The 17409-nt window shown below is 47.6% G+C and overlaps 1 protein-coding gene across 1 annotated transcript in view; it reads left to right on the forward strand.

Moving 5' to 3' along the window:
• The window catches only part of LOC129387500 (phospholipid-transporting ATPase ABCA3-like), a 23514-nt gene continuing 6105 nt past the window's right edge, over positions 1–17409 (forward strand). Inside the window, exons 1-4 of the mRNA XM_072286178.1 lie at positions 1–247; positions 1259–1447; positions 1954–2138; positions 4984–5109. Coding sequence (XP_072142279.1) covers positions 1–247; positions 1259–1447; positions 1954–2138; positions 4984–5109 — 747 coding nt within the window. The remainder of the gene's footprint in view (positions 248–1258; positions 1448–1953; positions 2139–4983; positions 5110–17409) is intronic.

Raw genomic sequence — 17409 nt, forward strand, 5'->3', positions numbered from 1 at the left:
ATGAAGGAGATGCTCCGGATAGTAGGCATGAGCGACTGGGTGTACTGGCTGAGCCACTACCTCAGCGCCTTCTTCATGCACCTGATTACAGTGACGCTCATGATGCTGTTCGTGTGTGTCAAGAGAAATGCCGAAGGACGAGCCTTCATCCAGTCCAGTGACCCTCTGCTGCTCTTCTGCATCCTAATGTGCTTCTGCAGCTCGTGCATCATGCACGCTACTCTGCTGTCCATGTTCTTCGCCAGTCGTGAGCCTTGCCTACGCTCGCACTATAGCCAGAAACACACGTAGATGAATTCATCTAATTGCTGATAGCACAGAAGCTAGCACAGGAGAAGCGGGGTTAGTAGAAAACCGTGATATATAGACCACATATAAACCATCTATGGGCAACACCGCTACATTGCATACGTTGTAATCGTTCCATGTTGAATTCTAGGTGGAATTTATTCCTTCTGTATTTTTGTCTTATTATTGTCCTAAAACGTCATAATAAGGACTCATTTCAAGAACTAATTGGTAGTGGTTGTAGTATTTGCGGAATGTGCGCACCTGTATAATTCTTAAGGTTCGCATTTTTACATATTAGTGCCGTTTTATCGGTTTCTGTTTATGCATATAAACACGTTAGTACAGTGGTGACAGTGACTTTGACAGTGGTGCCATTGTGGAATGGCGACAGCGTTGGCTCCACGGCTCAGTCTGACTTGAACAATGGCGATTGTGCATGCTTTGAGCACATTTGACATTCAGCAAACATGCTGTATTTTCTGCAGGATGAAATGAGGGCGGGTTGGTATAGCTTCATGGTTTCAACATCCCGACTGGACACGGACATGATCTTCACCTAGCCCCTCGACATAAAAGATAACTGTCCGAAACACAACCTTCATGTTAAAAATCCGCTACTTACGGAGGTGCCACGCGCGTCAGAAAGAGGAAAAATTCGAGAATAAACGACAAGAACTGAAGATGATGTGATTGTTTAGCTTTGTATATTACATGTTTTCTTGAAATAAACTTCAGTTTATAGTCAGAGCCATGGGGTGCCCCCTCCTTTTACTCAGTCTGTGTCCAGCCGCGCTGTACGTTGCAACCATGAATATATATATTGTTTTAAATGTTAGGAAGTTGTGGCATTAAATACCTTTTTGAATTGTAAAAGAGGAGTAAAAGTGAGAATATGGTGGGAACAAGAGAGAGAGAGTGGCCATCGACTGAAGGTTCGATGGCCGACGGCTGTTTCGCTGTCGTGCAGCTCACTCGGCCGTGGCCGGAGCCATGCTCTACTGGACGTTATGCTGCATCATGCCGTTCCTCGCACTGGAGAACGCCGGCGGTGAGGGCTACCGGTTCATCAGCCGCGAGCAGAAACTTGCCACGTCCATCTTCCCCGCCATGAGCCTGCACTGGAGCTTCCGCGTGCTCGAACGCTTCGAGAAGTTTGGTGAGTGCACCATGCATATGTAAGTCAGGCTTTCATCTCTTTAATCTGGTGTATAGCGACAGACAAAACAGTTACGCAGACCTTTGGTGTGCCGCGAAATTTTTAAGTGTCGTGAAGAGCCAAGAGTTTCAGAAAATATAACTTTGAACCTGGTTGAAGCTACTGAAATCTGACGAATAGTTCAGTAGTTTGATAAGATGGTATAGCGCGGAATTTTCTCTCGGCTATATTGGAAACAGCACGTGCGTCCAGGAAGTTACTAGACAAGACTCGTTATATTTAATTATTGTAATGCCACTACCGATGTTCTGTTGCCGAAGACGAATAGCTACTTGTCGTTTACTTGCTGGAAACGTCCGGTTTAGTAAAGGCAAATGAAGCGCCAACGCTCAGCAAGTGGCAACAATGAAAAAACTCTCGCGTAATTGTATGAGACGACGCTTAAGAATGCTAATGGCGTTGCCGACACCTTATCGCAAGAACCATGCTCGATTGTCGCCTCGCAGTGGAGTATGGCGCCAACTGGGGCAACTTCTCCGACCGTAGCGTCACTCCGGACAACGTGACACTGGCCGAGATCGTGTTCATAGGCTTCACGTGCGATTGCATCATAGCGATCGCCGTCTGGTATCTAGACAACGTGATGCCCGTTGGACCAGGAATCGCCAGGCCTTGGCTTTACCCATTCCAGGTGCTCGTAAACACCATACTGCTGTCACCTACGGGAAACGGAATTCCGCTTCCTTAGCGAGCCCCCGGCATTTCTCGCTAAAACGTGTATTGACCCTTTTCACGACGATCCCGTGGGAGCTGCCATGTATGGTCACGTGATGACGCGTCCATTGCTTGTTTCAGCTGAATCTGTTGACTGTGTTTACAATGGATGTCGCCAGTGTGACATGACGCCAGTGTGGCCCTGCAAACCTCCGTTTCGGCGGATATCGCAGACGGTGACTAAATTGACGACACTTCAAAGAAAATGACGACAGCTTCAAAGAAAATGTAAGCGTTTTAGGAGCTCATTACGCTTTGTGCAAACCACACGAGCAGCGTATACGGAGCTTGTAATAAAAGCAGAGCTAAAATTGTATTCCAAGCTATCCTAGCTTACCGCTTATGAATTGAATCAGCATCGGTATGTCTAGCTATGCGTTCTTTAATTAGCAAATACTTTTAAGTCTCGGGTTGTCACGTTTCTGACTCAGTAAAATTCACCGTGTTGTCACTATCTCCTTGTTTAATTTCTGCCTGATCGCTCACGGGTATGCTCAATTGCGATAGATTTGTGCTTGCTGCGCACAAGCCTAGTAACTTAGATATCCTGTACGTTGTAATAGCTTGTAGCAAATACGTATTATCGCTAGTCACTCGGTTACTGTGTGGACCGTCACGAAGCGTTCAGCTTCGAACATTATATAGTTTGCTGACGGTGTAGTAGCCGCGGCCCATGCTTATATTGATTCAAGTTTTCGCCCATTCACTTATTCTTGATACGTTGGCGAAAGAGCGGGCGTAAGTTTGCAACGTGAGTTGAGGTGTATGTGTGCAGATAACGTGCTAGAAACTTGCTATATGCCAAGAAGCGGCACTTCTCTTTTGTCAAAGTAAAACGAGCGGCACTCACTCGTGCAGACGTTCCGGGGTTGAAGTCCTTTCCTTGGAGGTTAGCGCTAGAACGTTGGCGGATGAGTGATTTTTTTTTTTATCCTCGAGGCTGAAGCCGTGCATCGCGAAGAGCCGACAACACAGGCAGTCCTTATGTAGCAGTTGTCCGGGAACTTGGACACACTGATTGATTCCATTCCGTAATATGCAAGTCACAATTTTTGCAGCCAACTAGTGCACACGTCTTCACTCCACCGCTTGATATTTTGCAGCATGAAATGAGCACATTGCGTTAGCGAAAACCCAGTTGCATTTCCGACAGCTGATCGCACAGTAGCAGGGCAGAAGAAGAGATGGTTTCGTATTCGTGCGCTTTCGCTGAGACAACGTGCGGTGCGCTGCCGAAAGCGCCATCTCGTTTCTCTAGAGCAAACTGCTCCGCGACAAAGGTCAATGCGAAAAGTTATCTTGACCACAAGAGGTTACTGAAGCATTAAAGTCGCTAAAAAGTTAAACACGTACGGAGCTTCGCACTCGGACTGAAATTGAGGAATGCGTTGCTGTGGTACTTCTGTGTCGTTTATTCTAAGGCGTAGGCATAAGCTACGACAAAGTTTCGTTTTGTTTCCTTCTTTGCGAATCCTATGCTTCCAAAATGTTGTCAGTCAGGTCATTTGCCATGATACCTGTGGGCATTAACAAAACGTTATCCTGGTCAATCTTTTCGAGACCACTCTTGTGATCCACATCTAGTCTTTAGTGTGGTACCCATGTACCCCACACTTAAGACCATTTGTACATTTTTAATGGACATTTGTTTGAATACTTCTTCAAAACATTAGTAGAAGCGACAAAAATAATTAAAAACACGCCCCGAATTTAAAGACAGATATATGCGGTACTTTACCGTTGGTAATTTGATATTATTGTTGGGGTGAACTTCCAAGGAAATTGACACCAATTTGTGCGTGACTGTTGTGCAGTCTTGTATGACAGAAAGTGCCCGTGAAGTGGTGCGTCTCTGTGTGTTCACGTAAAGAACAAGTGTTTTTTTACTGAAACAAATTAGAGGAGATGGTTGCTTAGTGCGAGTAGTACATGCAGTTGCTACTTTGTGCATCCATCTCCGGCAGTGTTCGAAAAATGTAATGTGGTGGCAGCCAACGTCTTGACAAGGGGACTTGTCTTCATCGAGGCTCTGGAAAATACACGTCTCCTGGTTGAAACGTTGTCTGCAGTGACATTGCGCGTCCGTCCAGCAATGATCAGTCCTAACGTTCAAAGCGGACCATGTGTCTTGGCGTGGCTTCACAACGTAGCAACGTAGAATGGTGCATAAAGCTATTCGAATGAGGGATTAGAATCGGTAATCGTTGAATGGCAGCATCCATGTGTACAGTTTATTGGCGCAACGGCACATCTGCCGTTATATTGCACGAAGAAGCCTTGCAGGGTTGTTATTTACAGATAGCTTTCAGTATTCCTTACATTTTGTGTGTTCAAATTTCTTTTTTTTACCGACTAAATCTAGAAAGCCGATAAGCATTTCATAGCGGACGAACGCACTTTTTCATTAACAATAACCAGACAAGAATGAAACGTCGATGATTATGTTCGAAGTCCTCTTTCATTTTGTTTTGTTTCTTTACATACAAGATCAAAACGTTAACATTGGTGAAAGGATCAGAGAAATATCCAGGTCGAGGGTGGACTTCCACAACGTGACATATTGGTGGGTGCCCAATTCTTAGCCTGCCTAATTTTACTTCTCCGACCCGTTACTGGTGGCTGTCAAGATTAGCATGGAGAGGCCAGGACGCACAGCAGCGTGCGTGGACACGCCGAAAGACATCGTTTACAGGACAGGTTGCTGTAGCGATAGTCGAGCGATAGTCACTAATGACGAAGTGTTTTTCGTATGCCGAACGCAGGTGAGCTACTGGATACCCGCCACAACTGTAATCGAGCCACCTGCGTTACCGGAACAAGAGATGCACAACTTCGAACAAGATCCAAAGGGCAACCTGGTGGCAATCCATATTGTGCAGGCCACTAAGGTAAGCCCGTGTTATCGGAAGCATTGCAATATATTTAAAGCTGCTACTTAGAACGCAAAGCATCGCCATCACCGGCGCCATTTGAATTTCAGAGCTTATTTGCGTACACTGAACTGGGGATGCTGCCCGAGTTTTCTGCAAGGCGATACATGGAGCCAGAACTCACTGCGTATAGTTAAAGTATACTTCACCTGTACAAAAAACATAAGAAAAAGAAAATAGGTAATTTTAGACGACTTTTCGCGAGTTTTAAAGTTGACATTTTTAACCGGCTATCGTCTAATGACGGAGCTCTGATGTCAAATAGGATAACAAGTATTCCTACGCCCTTATTTTTACTAATATCAATTTGAAATATTTATCGTATAGAGGTGACTCCACTTAACAAAACTCGAAGAGAAAGGAAAATGTAATCCGCTCAGTGTAAATTTAGTGGGTGGCATGAGAAACATAAAATTCTGTCTTCAGAAACACTAAGCGCTATTAATCAGAGAAATTAAATTATGTGGTTTTACGTGCCAAAACCATGATGTCATCATGAGGCACGCCGTAGTGGGGGACTACGGAATAATTTCGACAGCCTGCACCTAACTGTACACGGGTGTTTTCGCATTTCGCCCCCATCGAAATGGGGCCGTCGTGACTGGGATTCGATCCCGTGACCACGTGCTTAGCAGCCCAACACCATATATCCACTAAGCAACCACGGCGGGTGAGTGTTGTTAATGTGTCCACGGTGCAAAAATGTGCAATCTTGGTCTGCTAGAGTGCGCACGGCCAATTTTGATGTACATGCGCACCAGCGAAAGGCTGCCCAGGATTACTGCGGCGCTGTCGTGTTCAAAGCAACGCAGTGAAATCTGAACTCAATGGTGGTAGAGGTGGTGGCGGGTTTAGCCTGGCGATCAAGGCCGGCAATTGCTCCGCCCGAGCGTCTCTTACAGTATCACTGCGGTGTTTGACGACATGTCTATCAAGCCAGTCTCCCTTAAGAATGCGATACGGAGACGTGCAATTCCTTTTTGGGCGATAACTGATCCTTCGGGCAACAGAGGTGTTGCATTTACGCATGCGGAAGGCCTTTTTTTCTTGCAGATTGTTCAGGAGAGCGTCCCTTTAATCTTGGAATTTCGGGCACAGCCACAGAAAGCGGTCAACGTCTCCTGTCTCGTCGCATGGCGTGCAGTTCGGAGAATTGATAAGCACTGTCTGAAATAACAATGCTGGTATACTAGCAGATCCTGTCCTTATTCTTATAGGAGTGAGGCTTCCTCTCGACAAAATCTCTTGGTTACGCAGGGTATATGTGGCGGAACCCAAAGATACCCAAAGGGATTACGAATTTCAGATTTTTTCAAACATAATTACTCTTTGGGGCCATGATTTTGGGAGGATGATAGAGCGCTGCGTCTGCAAGAGCATCAGCTTCGTCGTTGTCAGCAATACCAATTCGGGAGGGAATCCACTGAAACTTTACTGTGAAGCCTTTGTTGCCGTGTTTTTTCACGAGGCCTAGCGTTTTTCGCCACGAACTTGATGAGCGGTAGACCACGGTAGACTTGCTGCAACACGGCCTTTGAGTCCGTAAAGAGAACCTTATTCTGTGGAGGCAGTCTTCAGTTTGCGCAGAGTGGCCAGACAACTTGTCTCAGAGACAAAATTTACAGAATGCAGCTGCGCAGTGGTCTCCGTGTACTTTGACAGAGCCAACTGTGTACACTTGTAGGTGATCGGAGTAGGACGTGTTCAAATGTTCGAGAACTAGTGATTTGGCTTCTGGAGATGGAATACGGCTCTTCCCTTGCTGATTGTATCGTTACTGAAGAGCACGCTAGGTCACAACAGTTTAATTCATCGTCGCTACACTTCGTAATCGAACTGGTTGTTGCTTCGACGTAAACTTGTCCGGTGACGTTTATTACTGCAACCAACACAATAGCTTTTGTGCAGCCTCTATTTTGTAGTTACCAACAGGTTTGGTAAGAAATGCTTTTATCAGGGGCGCTATAACGCAAAGCTGTTCCATTGCGTTTCTATTCAATTTTCGCCATTAGCGTCGTGTACAATTGGTCACAGTATGTCGGGGGACGCCTACTTTGCCTATCTGTCACGCTACGTCGCAATAAGTGCGAGAACTGCCCACCTGATAGGACGTGTACACACTGCTTATGCGTTATTATGCCGAACAAAAAAAAAGATTCTTTCCGATCCTAAGCTATTATTGATCAAAAATTTTCGGGCTGCGCTCACTTCGCCTGTCTGTCACGCGACGTCACAAAACCGCCAAAACACACACGTCAAAGGGACGTGTCCGCTCTAAGAATGTATTAATATGCCGAACAAAACTGAATTTTTTCCCTAATAGCTGGGGCCGTATAACGTAAAACTGTTTCAATATGTTTTTATTCCAATCTGCTGACATCAAGTTTGCGTAACCGCCGACGCAAGCATCGGGCAATGACCCGCAGGGTTGTCTGAATAGACCAATCAAACGCTCTCCTCGTTCATAGGAGGTCACTTTTGTTTGCAATAAAAATGAATAACATTGCCTACACTGAGCGGCTTCTCTCATCTGACAAGAGGCGAGGAGCACGCTCAAGTGGAGAGGGATTCGATGGGGCCGAGCCAGTGCACTGAAAATTGATAACCGGATGAAGAAGGTGTTGCCGGCGTCTGCGATTGGTCCGCTTTCCCTTAGCTTGTGGTGGCTGGTCGAAAATCGCAGCGGCATGCAACGGAAGGTTAAGAATGCTGCTAAAACGGATCTTCAGCAAAGAAGAGTCGGCAGAGCGAGGTCGTAAACACGCCGAAAGTGCTCGAAAACGTTACACGGCCACGCAAAAAGTGTTATTGGACGCAAATGAACCCAAGCTTTCCGGCAGGTGCGAGTAGCCAGTGCCTGAGCTATTGGTGGCAGCGATCTCTTATTCCTCTCGGAAAGGGGCAGCCTGAGGCTATTCAGGAGAAAATTCACTTTTGTTCGGCATATTAATGCATCTTTAACGCGTACACGCCCCTTCGACGCGGTGAGTTTTCGCGGTTTTGTGACGTTGCATGACAGGTAAGGTGAAATGGGTGCAGTCCGAAAACTTGTGAGCGATAGCCGAGGGCTAATGGCGAAAAAATGTCGAATCAGAAATAACTATTTTTCTTTTGTTCGGTCCAATCATGCGTAATCAGCGTGTACACGTCAGCCCGGTTTTCGTGACGTTGCGTGACAGACAGGCGAAGTAGGGTTTGCCAAAACATTTTTGACCAATCGCGCAGGGCCGATTGCAGAATTTGAATAGAAAAAAAGTTTTACGTTATAGCGCATCCGGAGACTGGCCTCGCTCTGAAATGAGTAGAAAATGGCTGCCCGCCGATCGTTCTGGCTACACGAAGCTGCCGCCGAGAATTTATTTCTTTGCCTATAATAAACATTTGTGCGGGACAGTATAACGTTGTCAAGCCCTTTAGCACATTTACGACATCTCTCTGCCAACTCTCCTTCGCAGAGGGCCCCATTGTAGCGGCATTCTTTAAGGTTTCGTTGCAGGCTGCGTGATTTTCAAACAATTGCAGCAAGCTAAACAGACGCCGGCACCACTCTCCCTCATCCGGTTGTCTATACTCCGTTCCATACATAGCAGTCAACGGTGTGGAGGCTAGAGAGACTTCTTGCAGTGGCTTCCTTCGCACTTGTATAGTTCGATGTTCTAATGCGACAGCGTTAAGGGCCCCATCTCGCAGAAAATCCGGCGTCGGCGTCCCGCGTCAGCGCTGCTGACCAGCCTCGGACGTTGTTTTGGCAAAGATTCGTAAAGGCAAAGATTCGTAAAGTACGACTTAAACACAACCTACAGACGTGATAGCGTCGCATTATAATTTTAATATACGAGAAAACATAATTCTGTTACGCGAGAACTAAAACAAACCCCTTCTCCAGCGTTTATACCATCAATAGACCGGCCGCGGCGTCCGCCATATGCGCGCGCCGGTGCACGTATATCTTGGAGGCCACGGAGCGGCGCGTTGGTTTTCCTTGCAACACTTCTAGATGGCGCTCGCCTCGACCGCATCAAGGCCCACGCAGGAGGCCGCGTTTCTTTACCAGAAAGCCCGTCTTCGTGCATAGCGTTCGCCACGAGCGTTTCCCGGTAAACACTACGCTTACATAAGCTACAGTTGCCGAGAAGCGTGAGAAGCAGTCAGGGACTTTTGAATGCTATCGCGTTCCACCTTGAAAGGCGAAGCTTAAGCGTCGTACAATTTTTTTTACCGCAATTGTGCGCAACTGTATTTTGTATAGGCTGAATATTAAATGAAACAAATTGTAATTCTTAGAAACAAACACGCTGCGGTATAAGGCTGCTAATGTGTTGTTTTAGATCATTTTTGTTTTTGTTTTCGGATTTTTTATTTGCGACCCGTCGCGAGGAGCCACACGTGTAAGCTCGCGCGAGCGAGCGCTGTTGGCTTGCAGCGAAGCATGGACGGAACGCATAGACAGAATGTGGAGAATGATAACGTTTCTTGACCGACACAGTGTTGACTGCTATGTACGGACCGGAGTATAGTTTCACTGTGCTAGCTCGTCGTCACCGAAACCCTCTCCATTTGTGCGCGATGCTCACAAGTTGTCAGCTAGTTAGATAAGAAAAAAAATTACATGGTCTCTTAAGATCTCTCTTACGAGGTGAACGGCGAAAGCCTACTCTTCCTCTTGTCTTTCTCTTCTTTTAGCCATTACTACTCGCTGCTAAGCATTTTAGTCATTTGTAATCTGTTGCGGTTATTACAAGCCGTCGTTAGACATGTTGGTAAGTCAGTTCAGTCATTATTAGTCATTACTGGTCATTACTAAGCATATTTAGTCATTTCTAATGAATTGTAGTCGTTACATGTTGTCGTTAGATATATTGGTCATTTTGTAGTCATTACTAGTCATTACAAGTCGTTTCTGTCATTAGTCATTACTGCTCACTACTAAGCATTTTACTCATTTCTAATCAATTGTAGTCGTTACAATTCGTCGTTAGACATATTGGTGATTTCGTAGTCATTAGTAGTCATTTTAGTCATTACTACTCATTACTAGACATTTTTAGTCATTTCTAATCAATTGTGGTCATCACAAGCCGTCGTTAGACATATTGGTCATTTCGGAGTCATTATTAGTCATTACAAGTCATTAGGAGTCATTATTAGTCATTAGTAGTCAATAGTAATCTCTACCAATCCCTATTACAGCGTTATCATTCACTAACTGTCACTATCAATCATTTTTTATTCTTTAATTTGTCTAATCTGCCTTCATAATCTAGTGACGCTTCGGCGGACCCTCCGGTGGTCACGTCTGCTGACACAAACCACCCCGTGCCTAGAAAGGCTTTCGCCTTAAAAAAGACTTGTTGAGATAAGCAATGCTGTTCACTTTGAAAGCAAACAAAAGTGATCTCCTATACTCAGTTCCACACATAGCAGGCAACGCTGTAGAAGTTTTGCAAGAAAAGTTATCACTCCGCGCTTCCGTCTATGCTTCGCTGCGCGCCAACAGCGTTCGCTTGCGCGAGCATGCACTCACGGCTCCTAGCGACGTGTTCCATATAAAGAACCCGAAAAGAACAACAAATATAATATAAATATCATCTAAAACAACGCATTAGCAGCCGTATACCACAGTGTGTTTGTTAGTAAGGGTTAAAACTCGTTTCCTTCAATACTGAGCCTGTATAAATAACAGTTTGGCACAATTGCGGTCAAAAAACATCAAATCATATCCAAGTGCGAACGAAGCCACTGCAAGGAGTTTTTTAGCCTCCACAGCGTTGACTGCTATACGTGGAAATAAAAGAACGAGGAGAGTGTTTGAATGCAACACGGCCGCGCGACAAATGTCCAGCCGTAGTACATGGCGCCTCTTCCGCGCCCTAATCGACCCCACCCAAACTCGAGCAGAAACACAAAAACATCTCCAACGAGCCATTCACTGCTTCGATGGAGACACTTCAAAATCGGCATGCAAAATCCGAGATCGATACCTCTGTACTCAGCTGGACCCCCGAGGGCCCGCGTACTCGTATGCAGGTTCCGAGAACGCGGAGATGGACCAACCGTTCCAGCTACACGACCTGAAGGCGGGCCTAGCAAAAGTGAAGCGAGGAACGGCACCGGGACGGGACAAAATCACAGTCAAATTACTTGCCAACCTTCCCGACTCTGCCTACTCCACGCTCCTCGCTTACATGAACTCCATTTGGATCGGGAAACACCCTTCCCAATTGATTGGAAGACCGCTCTGGTCACCTTCATTCCCAACGCTGGTAAAGCCATCAACACAGACAACCTCCGCCCCATCTCCCTTACTTCTTGTTTGGGAAAATTAATGGAGACGATGGTGCGCGACAGTCTGTCTGAGTTTCTGGAGAACAAAAATGTTTTCGCAGACACCGTGTTCGGTTTCCGCCCACACCGGTCCGCACAGTATGTCTTGCTTCAACTTGACCGAGAAATTCACGACCTGATCGAATATCCCTCAGTGACAAAGTAGTACTCGCTTTGGATTTGAAGGGGGCCTTCGACAATGTGATCCACGAAATTATTCTAACACATCTTTCCCAAACGGATTGCGGCCGAAACACCTTTAACCACATTAGGCAATTTCTCACTGACCGACAATCATACATTCGGATTCAGGACAGCGAACACGGCTCATACCAATTAGGCACGCGAGGGACCCCGCAAAGAGCGGTCCTCTCGCCCCTCCTATTTAATTTGGCAATGACGAGACTTCCCGCTCAGCTGGCGAGGGTTGACGGCATCCAGTACGCGCTGTATGCCGACGACATCACCATCTGGGCTAAACACGGCTCGGTAGGAGAAATGGAGGCCAACCTGCAGCAAGCGGCGGACATTAGAGACTTTTAGCTCAGCGGGTTTACGTTTCGCTCCGCTCGCGGTCTCCACCGTTGCGCCAGCGGAGCGGCTCGCGAAAAAAGAATTTTAGCCCGGCGGATTACTCACCCGCTCGCGCGAGGTAAAGAGCGGGGCGCTCTGCTGCCCCACCTAGTGGTCCGAATAGGAGTTACTGAGAAATGAAATTGAATTACGCTTGCTTTTATTATGCAAGAAATGATGAATAAAGATATATTACATGTTCTCAGTACATTATTTTTTAATAATGTACTGAGTACTAATGTGGGGGTCAGAGCCGCAGTCGCCGTCATCGATGCAGAACTGCCGGCGTGGCCGGCGTTCATGTTCGCGCCTGCCATCGTGCATTTCCCATACACGCCCGCGCTAGGGTGGCTAGAAGGGGAGGTGTGAATACCGGCGGCGCAAACGTGACCCCACAGCGCACCGACGCCGCGGGGCGGCGCTGTTGACCAAGGCGGGGTAAGGCGGGGTAAGCACGCAGCCGAAATGAGCGCCTCGCCAGCCTCGCGTCGGCTGCATCTCTACGAGCGAAGTGAAAGTGAGCCCGTTTCGGGTGTCGCGCGCTTTCTGCGAGCGTCAAAGAATGAATCTTTATCATGAAAACAATGTTATGTCAGCCCAAATCATTACTCCTGTGAAATATTACGGGCCCAGTTCGCACTGTATCGAGATTAAAACGCGTTTTGTCTGTGCGCATTTCGTGAGCTGGCTTTGGGTGTTAGGAGCTAGTGGGGGCTTCGAAATAATTTCGACCACTTCGGGTACTTTAACGCGCACTGACATCATACGGCACACGGGCGCCTTGCATATCGCCTCCCTGAAAATGCGACCGTCGTCCTCGAGATCAGCAGTCAATCAACCTATGCGTGCCGTAAGACCTGTAAACTGCAGACATTACCTGATAAAGTCTGGACGTATTTACAAACCACTTTTTGTCTGCGCTTGCAGACCTGTAGCATGTCATTTTGATGCTCATATAAGGAATTTACTATGATTGCAGACAGTGAAGCAACAGATCTGGTCATGAAATCGTTTATTAACAAGTGAGCAAAAAAATATACAACACACAATGTTTCAGTGTTTTCCGTTTCTTCTCACTGCTCTGCTGATTGACACCTTTAAGGAAAAAGTGAATCCTTGTGAGGCAATAAAAACGTATGACTGAGGCTGTCAGGGTAGCAGAATGGTCTAGGCAACCAATCTTTAACATTTAACCAATTGACTGCAAAATCTCGGCCACAGCTTTGGCATGCTAGCGTGTTACACTGAATTAAAAATTATGGCGTTCTACGTGCCAAAACCACTTTCTGATTATGAGGCACGCCGTAGTGGAGGGCTCCGGAAATTTTGACCACCTTGGGTTCTTTAACGTGCACCTAGATCTAAGTACACGAGTGTTTTCACATTTCGCCCCCATCGAAATGCGGCCGCCGTGGCCGGGATTCGATCCCACGACCTCGTGCTCAGCAGCCCAACACCATAGCCACTGAGCAACCACGGCGGGTGTTACACTGAATAAACGAGTGAGTTTGTTTTCAAGGGCATTGTCCAGCTTATAGAACGATTCTGACGGATATAAAAGGCCCTCAAGGTCCCACTCTTTAGATGCCTCTGGTGGAAGCTCTCTGGGGATATTGCCTTTATGGTGCTTCGCAGTCTTCACAATGTGTGGGCAAAACACGTCTTCTCGCCACATAACCTGCAACGTAATAAACTAGCCGTGCGTCGCTGCGGTGCTCAACATAACTTTGGTGGTCCACAGCATCTCGCCCTCGAATGACGGAATATCGGGGGTCTGTTCGATTCGCCTGCACCACTGTGAACCAGTTCACGGCGGTTCACGAGAAGTTCAGAAACTGTGCAGCTCAATTCCGGAGGTGCAGGCCCTGTGAAACACTCGAAACGAATGCAAAGGTGCAGACGCGGTGTAGACGTTATGCTATGTCAGACTAATGTGCATGGAGTGCGTAAGTTTGAGAGGTCCTGAACTGCAGGTATGATCGGTTTCTGGGGCTTAAATACACACTACAGTTGCGTAGACACATCACACGTGTGTAAGCGGGCTTTTTACGGTGCTCGCGCCGGTGTGCTGCGTCGTCTGCTGCGTCGTCTGCTGCGTCGCACCTGTATGCCTGCACCAAGTCGGCACCGACAGTAGAGCGGGTGCAGCAAAATCATGAACCAGCCCTGCACCTTTCCTGCACCTTTTGAAACGAACGTCGTGGTTCTGCAGGCGTGATTGCTGCACCGCTGAAACGAATGGCAGGGTGCAGCACCTCGTGAACTGGTTCGAGTGGTGCAGGCGAATCGAACGTACCCCGGGATGAACACTCCAAAACAGGCGACGAGACCAACTGGCAGCGGAGGGCGCAGGTCACGCGCGCCCGAAGGAAAGCGCCGCCGGTATTCACACCTCCCCTTCTAGCCACCCTACCCGCGCGCGCTTACGCACGCTCGCGCGCTGCGTATACCCTCCGCTGGGGAGTGCTTTCCAGCGGGCGTAAACGCTGCTCCGTAAAACCGCTGGCCGCCTCAGCGTGGTGCGCATGCGCAGTCGCGTCTCCGCTCGCCCGCTCCGCTCCGCTGGCCGTAAACCCGCTGGGCTAAAACTCTCTATTGTAGACAACTATGCCCGTAGATGCGGCCTTCAGTGCTCCCCGTCCAAATCTGAATTTGTGCACATACGCCCCTACCAAAGTGCATGCACCACCAAAATCGACCTCTCCCTTAACAGTGGACCCATACCCGAACACGACGAGATCCGAGTACTGGGGCTCTTTATTCACCAAAATCGAAAAGCTTGCACAACATTGGCCAAATTGCGTAGGGGGGGAGACCAGGTGAGCCGGATGGTCCGCCGGGTTTCGAACAAGCGCGCGGGTTTACGATGCAAAGACGCCTTGCGGCTGGCGCATGCATTTGTAACCAGTCGAGTCCTATACTCGGCTCCATACCTCCACCTACGCAAATATGACGAGAATGCACTCGAAGTCATTCTCCGTAAAATCTACAAGCGTGCCCTCGACCTCCCGGTCAGTACCTCCAACCAGCGCCTCCTGGGCCTGGGGACGGTGAACACCTTTAAGGAGCTGCGAGAGGCGCCCTTGATGAACCAATACACGAGACTATCTAAAACGCCGTCGGGTCGCCGCCTCCTTGCCCGAGTACACATCCATCATTCAATACACACGGAAGAGCACGTACATATACAATCACAGTGGAGGTATACCCTGCACGTGCGCCCCCTTCCGGTCAACATGACACGAGAGGACCATAGTGGCAGACGCCTCGCGCGTGCGGAAGCCTTGGTTCGCCACTACGGACACAAACACGTAGTCTTCTACATGGACGCCTCCGGCTCGCACCATGGGGGTTGGTACACGGCCGCAGTCGTCCACCAAAATACGGCAGTAAACGGACTAACTTTCCGTGCACACACCATTACACACGCGGAGGTGGTTGCCATCGCGCCAGCCGCCGCAGATCAGCACTCGTGGGTCATCACCACCGACTCGAGGGGTGCTTGCCGCAATATTAAGCAGGGGCACATACCGTACCTTGCCTACAAAATTTTGCAAAACGGCAACTATCTCGATGCCCTCTCGCACCGTACGATTATCTGGACTCCAGCTCACACGGGCCTCAAAGGAAACGAGACGGCCGATGCCGTCACCCGCGCGCTCACTTTCCGGGCATCACCTTCGTCCCCCACCGATCCGGACCCCGAACCCAATCCCGCCTATACTTTCAAAGAGATCGTTCAGCTCTACCAATCTGGCCATGCCATCTATCAGAAGCCCTGTAAGGGCCTCACAAAGGCGGAGGAGCGCATTCTCCTTCGCCTTTATACCAAAACTCTACTGTGCCCGGCAGCCTTAAAACACTTTGACCCCGCTTGCACGGCTGCTGCAAGGATTTTAAACCTGGCCAAGAATTTTGTCCTGTTTCAGCTCTGACATTTGGTATGGACCAAGCAGTTCCACTTCGCAGTAACCTCGTGATGCTTAATCATAGCATGCTCTTTATGTATATATATCGTAATAGATTTTGTACCAACCACCATCTATTGTGTTAGACATTGTCTCGCAATTTTTTTGTAGTTTTTCGTTTAGTGCATTGTGTGGTGTTAAGCGAAATTATCATGAGCTGTAAGTAATAATACTGAACGCCTGAATTCATGCCACATGCTTAGCGTGCTTAATGATCGGCGCTATTTGTGTGTTGTTCTTTTCGTGATTTTTTGGTGCTCTGGGAAGAGAGAGAGAGAAGGGAAGAAGGAAAGGCAGGGAGGTTAACCAGACTGAGTCCAGTTTGCTACCCTACACGGTGCTCAGGGAAAACTAAAACAATCAATGAGCATTTTCAGCATTTTCAATGAAGACCGCATTTGCCCTATCATGAATTTGCCTGCATGCCGGCGTTTCTGCACTTCTTGCGCTTGTGCAGCATCTGTTTTCTGTGCCGCATGGCCTCCGTGACGATGCGCGCGGAGGTCTTGCATGGTCATGCGTGGAAAAACTAATATGTAGGTATTCTTGCCGAAAATTAATTCAATGTGCTTAAGAAATGACTTCACAAAAAGGCAAATCTTTTTGGCTACTTTTGGGCTACCCAAAATTTTCGCTTTTGGCTACATTTTGGCTACTGCGGAGGTCAATTTATGCTACTTGTTGTTGGAGCGATCTGGCAACCCTGGCCCGTCACAGCACGGAATCGATGGTACGAGTTTGAGCTGAGCAAAAAAATTACATAGCCATTTCTGGTGAGACAACGTTTAACTAATGCAAGGCTAGAGGATTATCTCTATAGTAATTGTGTTTACGTTGTAATGAAGCGACGTTCTTCAGTTAAATGTGGCCCTTGCCCCAGAAAGTACAGGACATGATTGCGTTGAAATGACATGATTGCGTTGGAATGATTGACTTCTTTCCTAGCGCACCTGTATTACTTTTTTGGTATTTCATTAGTTCACCCTTGAAATGAGCATATTTACATTTAGTTATTTCACCATTGGTGAGCGGGAAACATTGATTACTCCGCATTCTTTTTCAGGTCATGGCGCCCTCCTTGTCGTTTTACCGAGCTAGATTGCATTCTATGTTTGCACCCTCAAAGCACTAGTGTTAACTCGTATCCACCGAAAAGACAAAAGAAATCATGGGTGGTACTTTCTGACTACAATAATAACACTTCGGCGTCATTATTCGGGGAGCACCTAGATATATTACTGTTATTAGGCCACCTAGAGCAGTGAGTGGCTTAGCGATTAGATCATTTTGCTCAATACCAAAGTGACAATAGCGCAAGGTCGCGTGTCCCATTCGTTGTGGATACTCTCTTGGAAGGATGGAACGTTACATCGCCGATATCTGTAGATTTGAC

This window comes from Dermacentor andersoni, chromosome 2 (assembly GCF_023375885.2).
Source record: "Dermacentor andersoni chromosome 2, qqDerAnde1_hic_scaffold, whole genome shotgun sequence".
Classification (NCBI taxonomy): Eukaryota; Metazoa; Arthropoda; class Arachnida; order Ixodida; family Ixodidae; genus Dermacentor; species Dermacentor andersoni.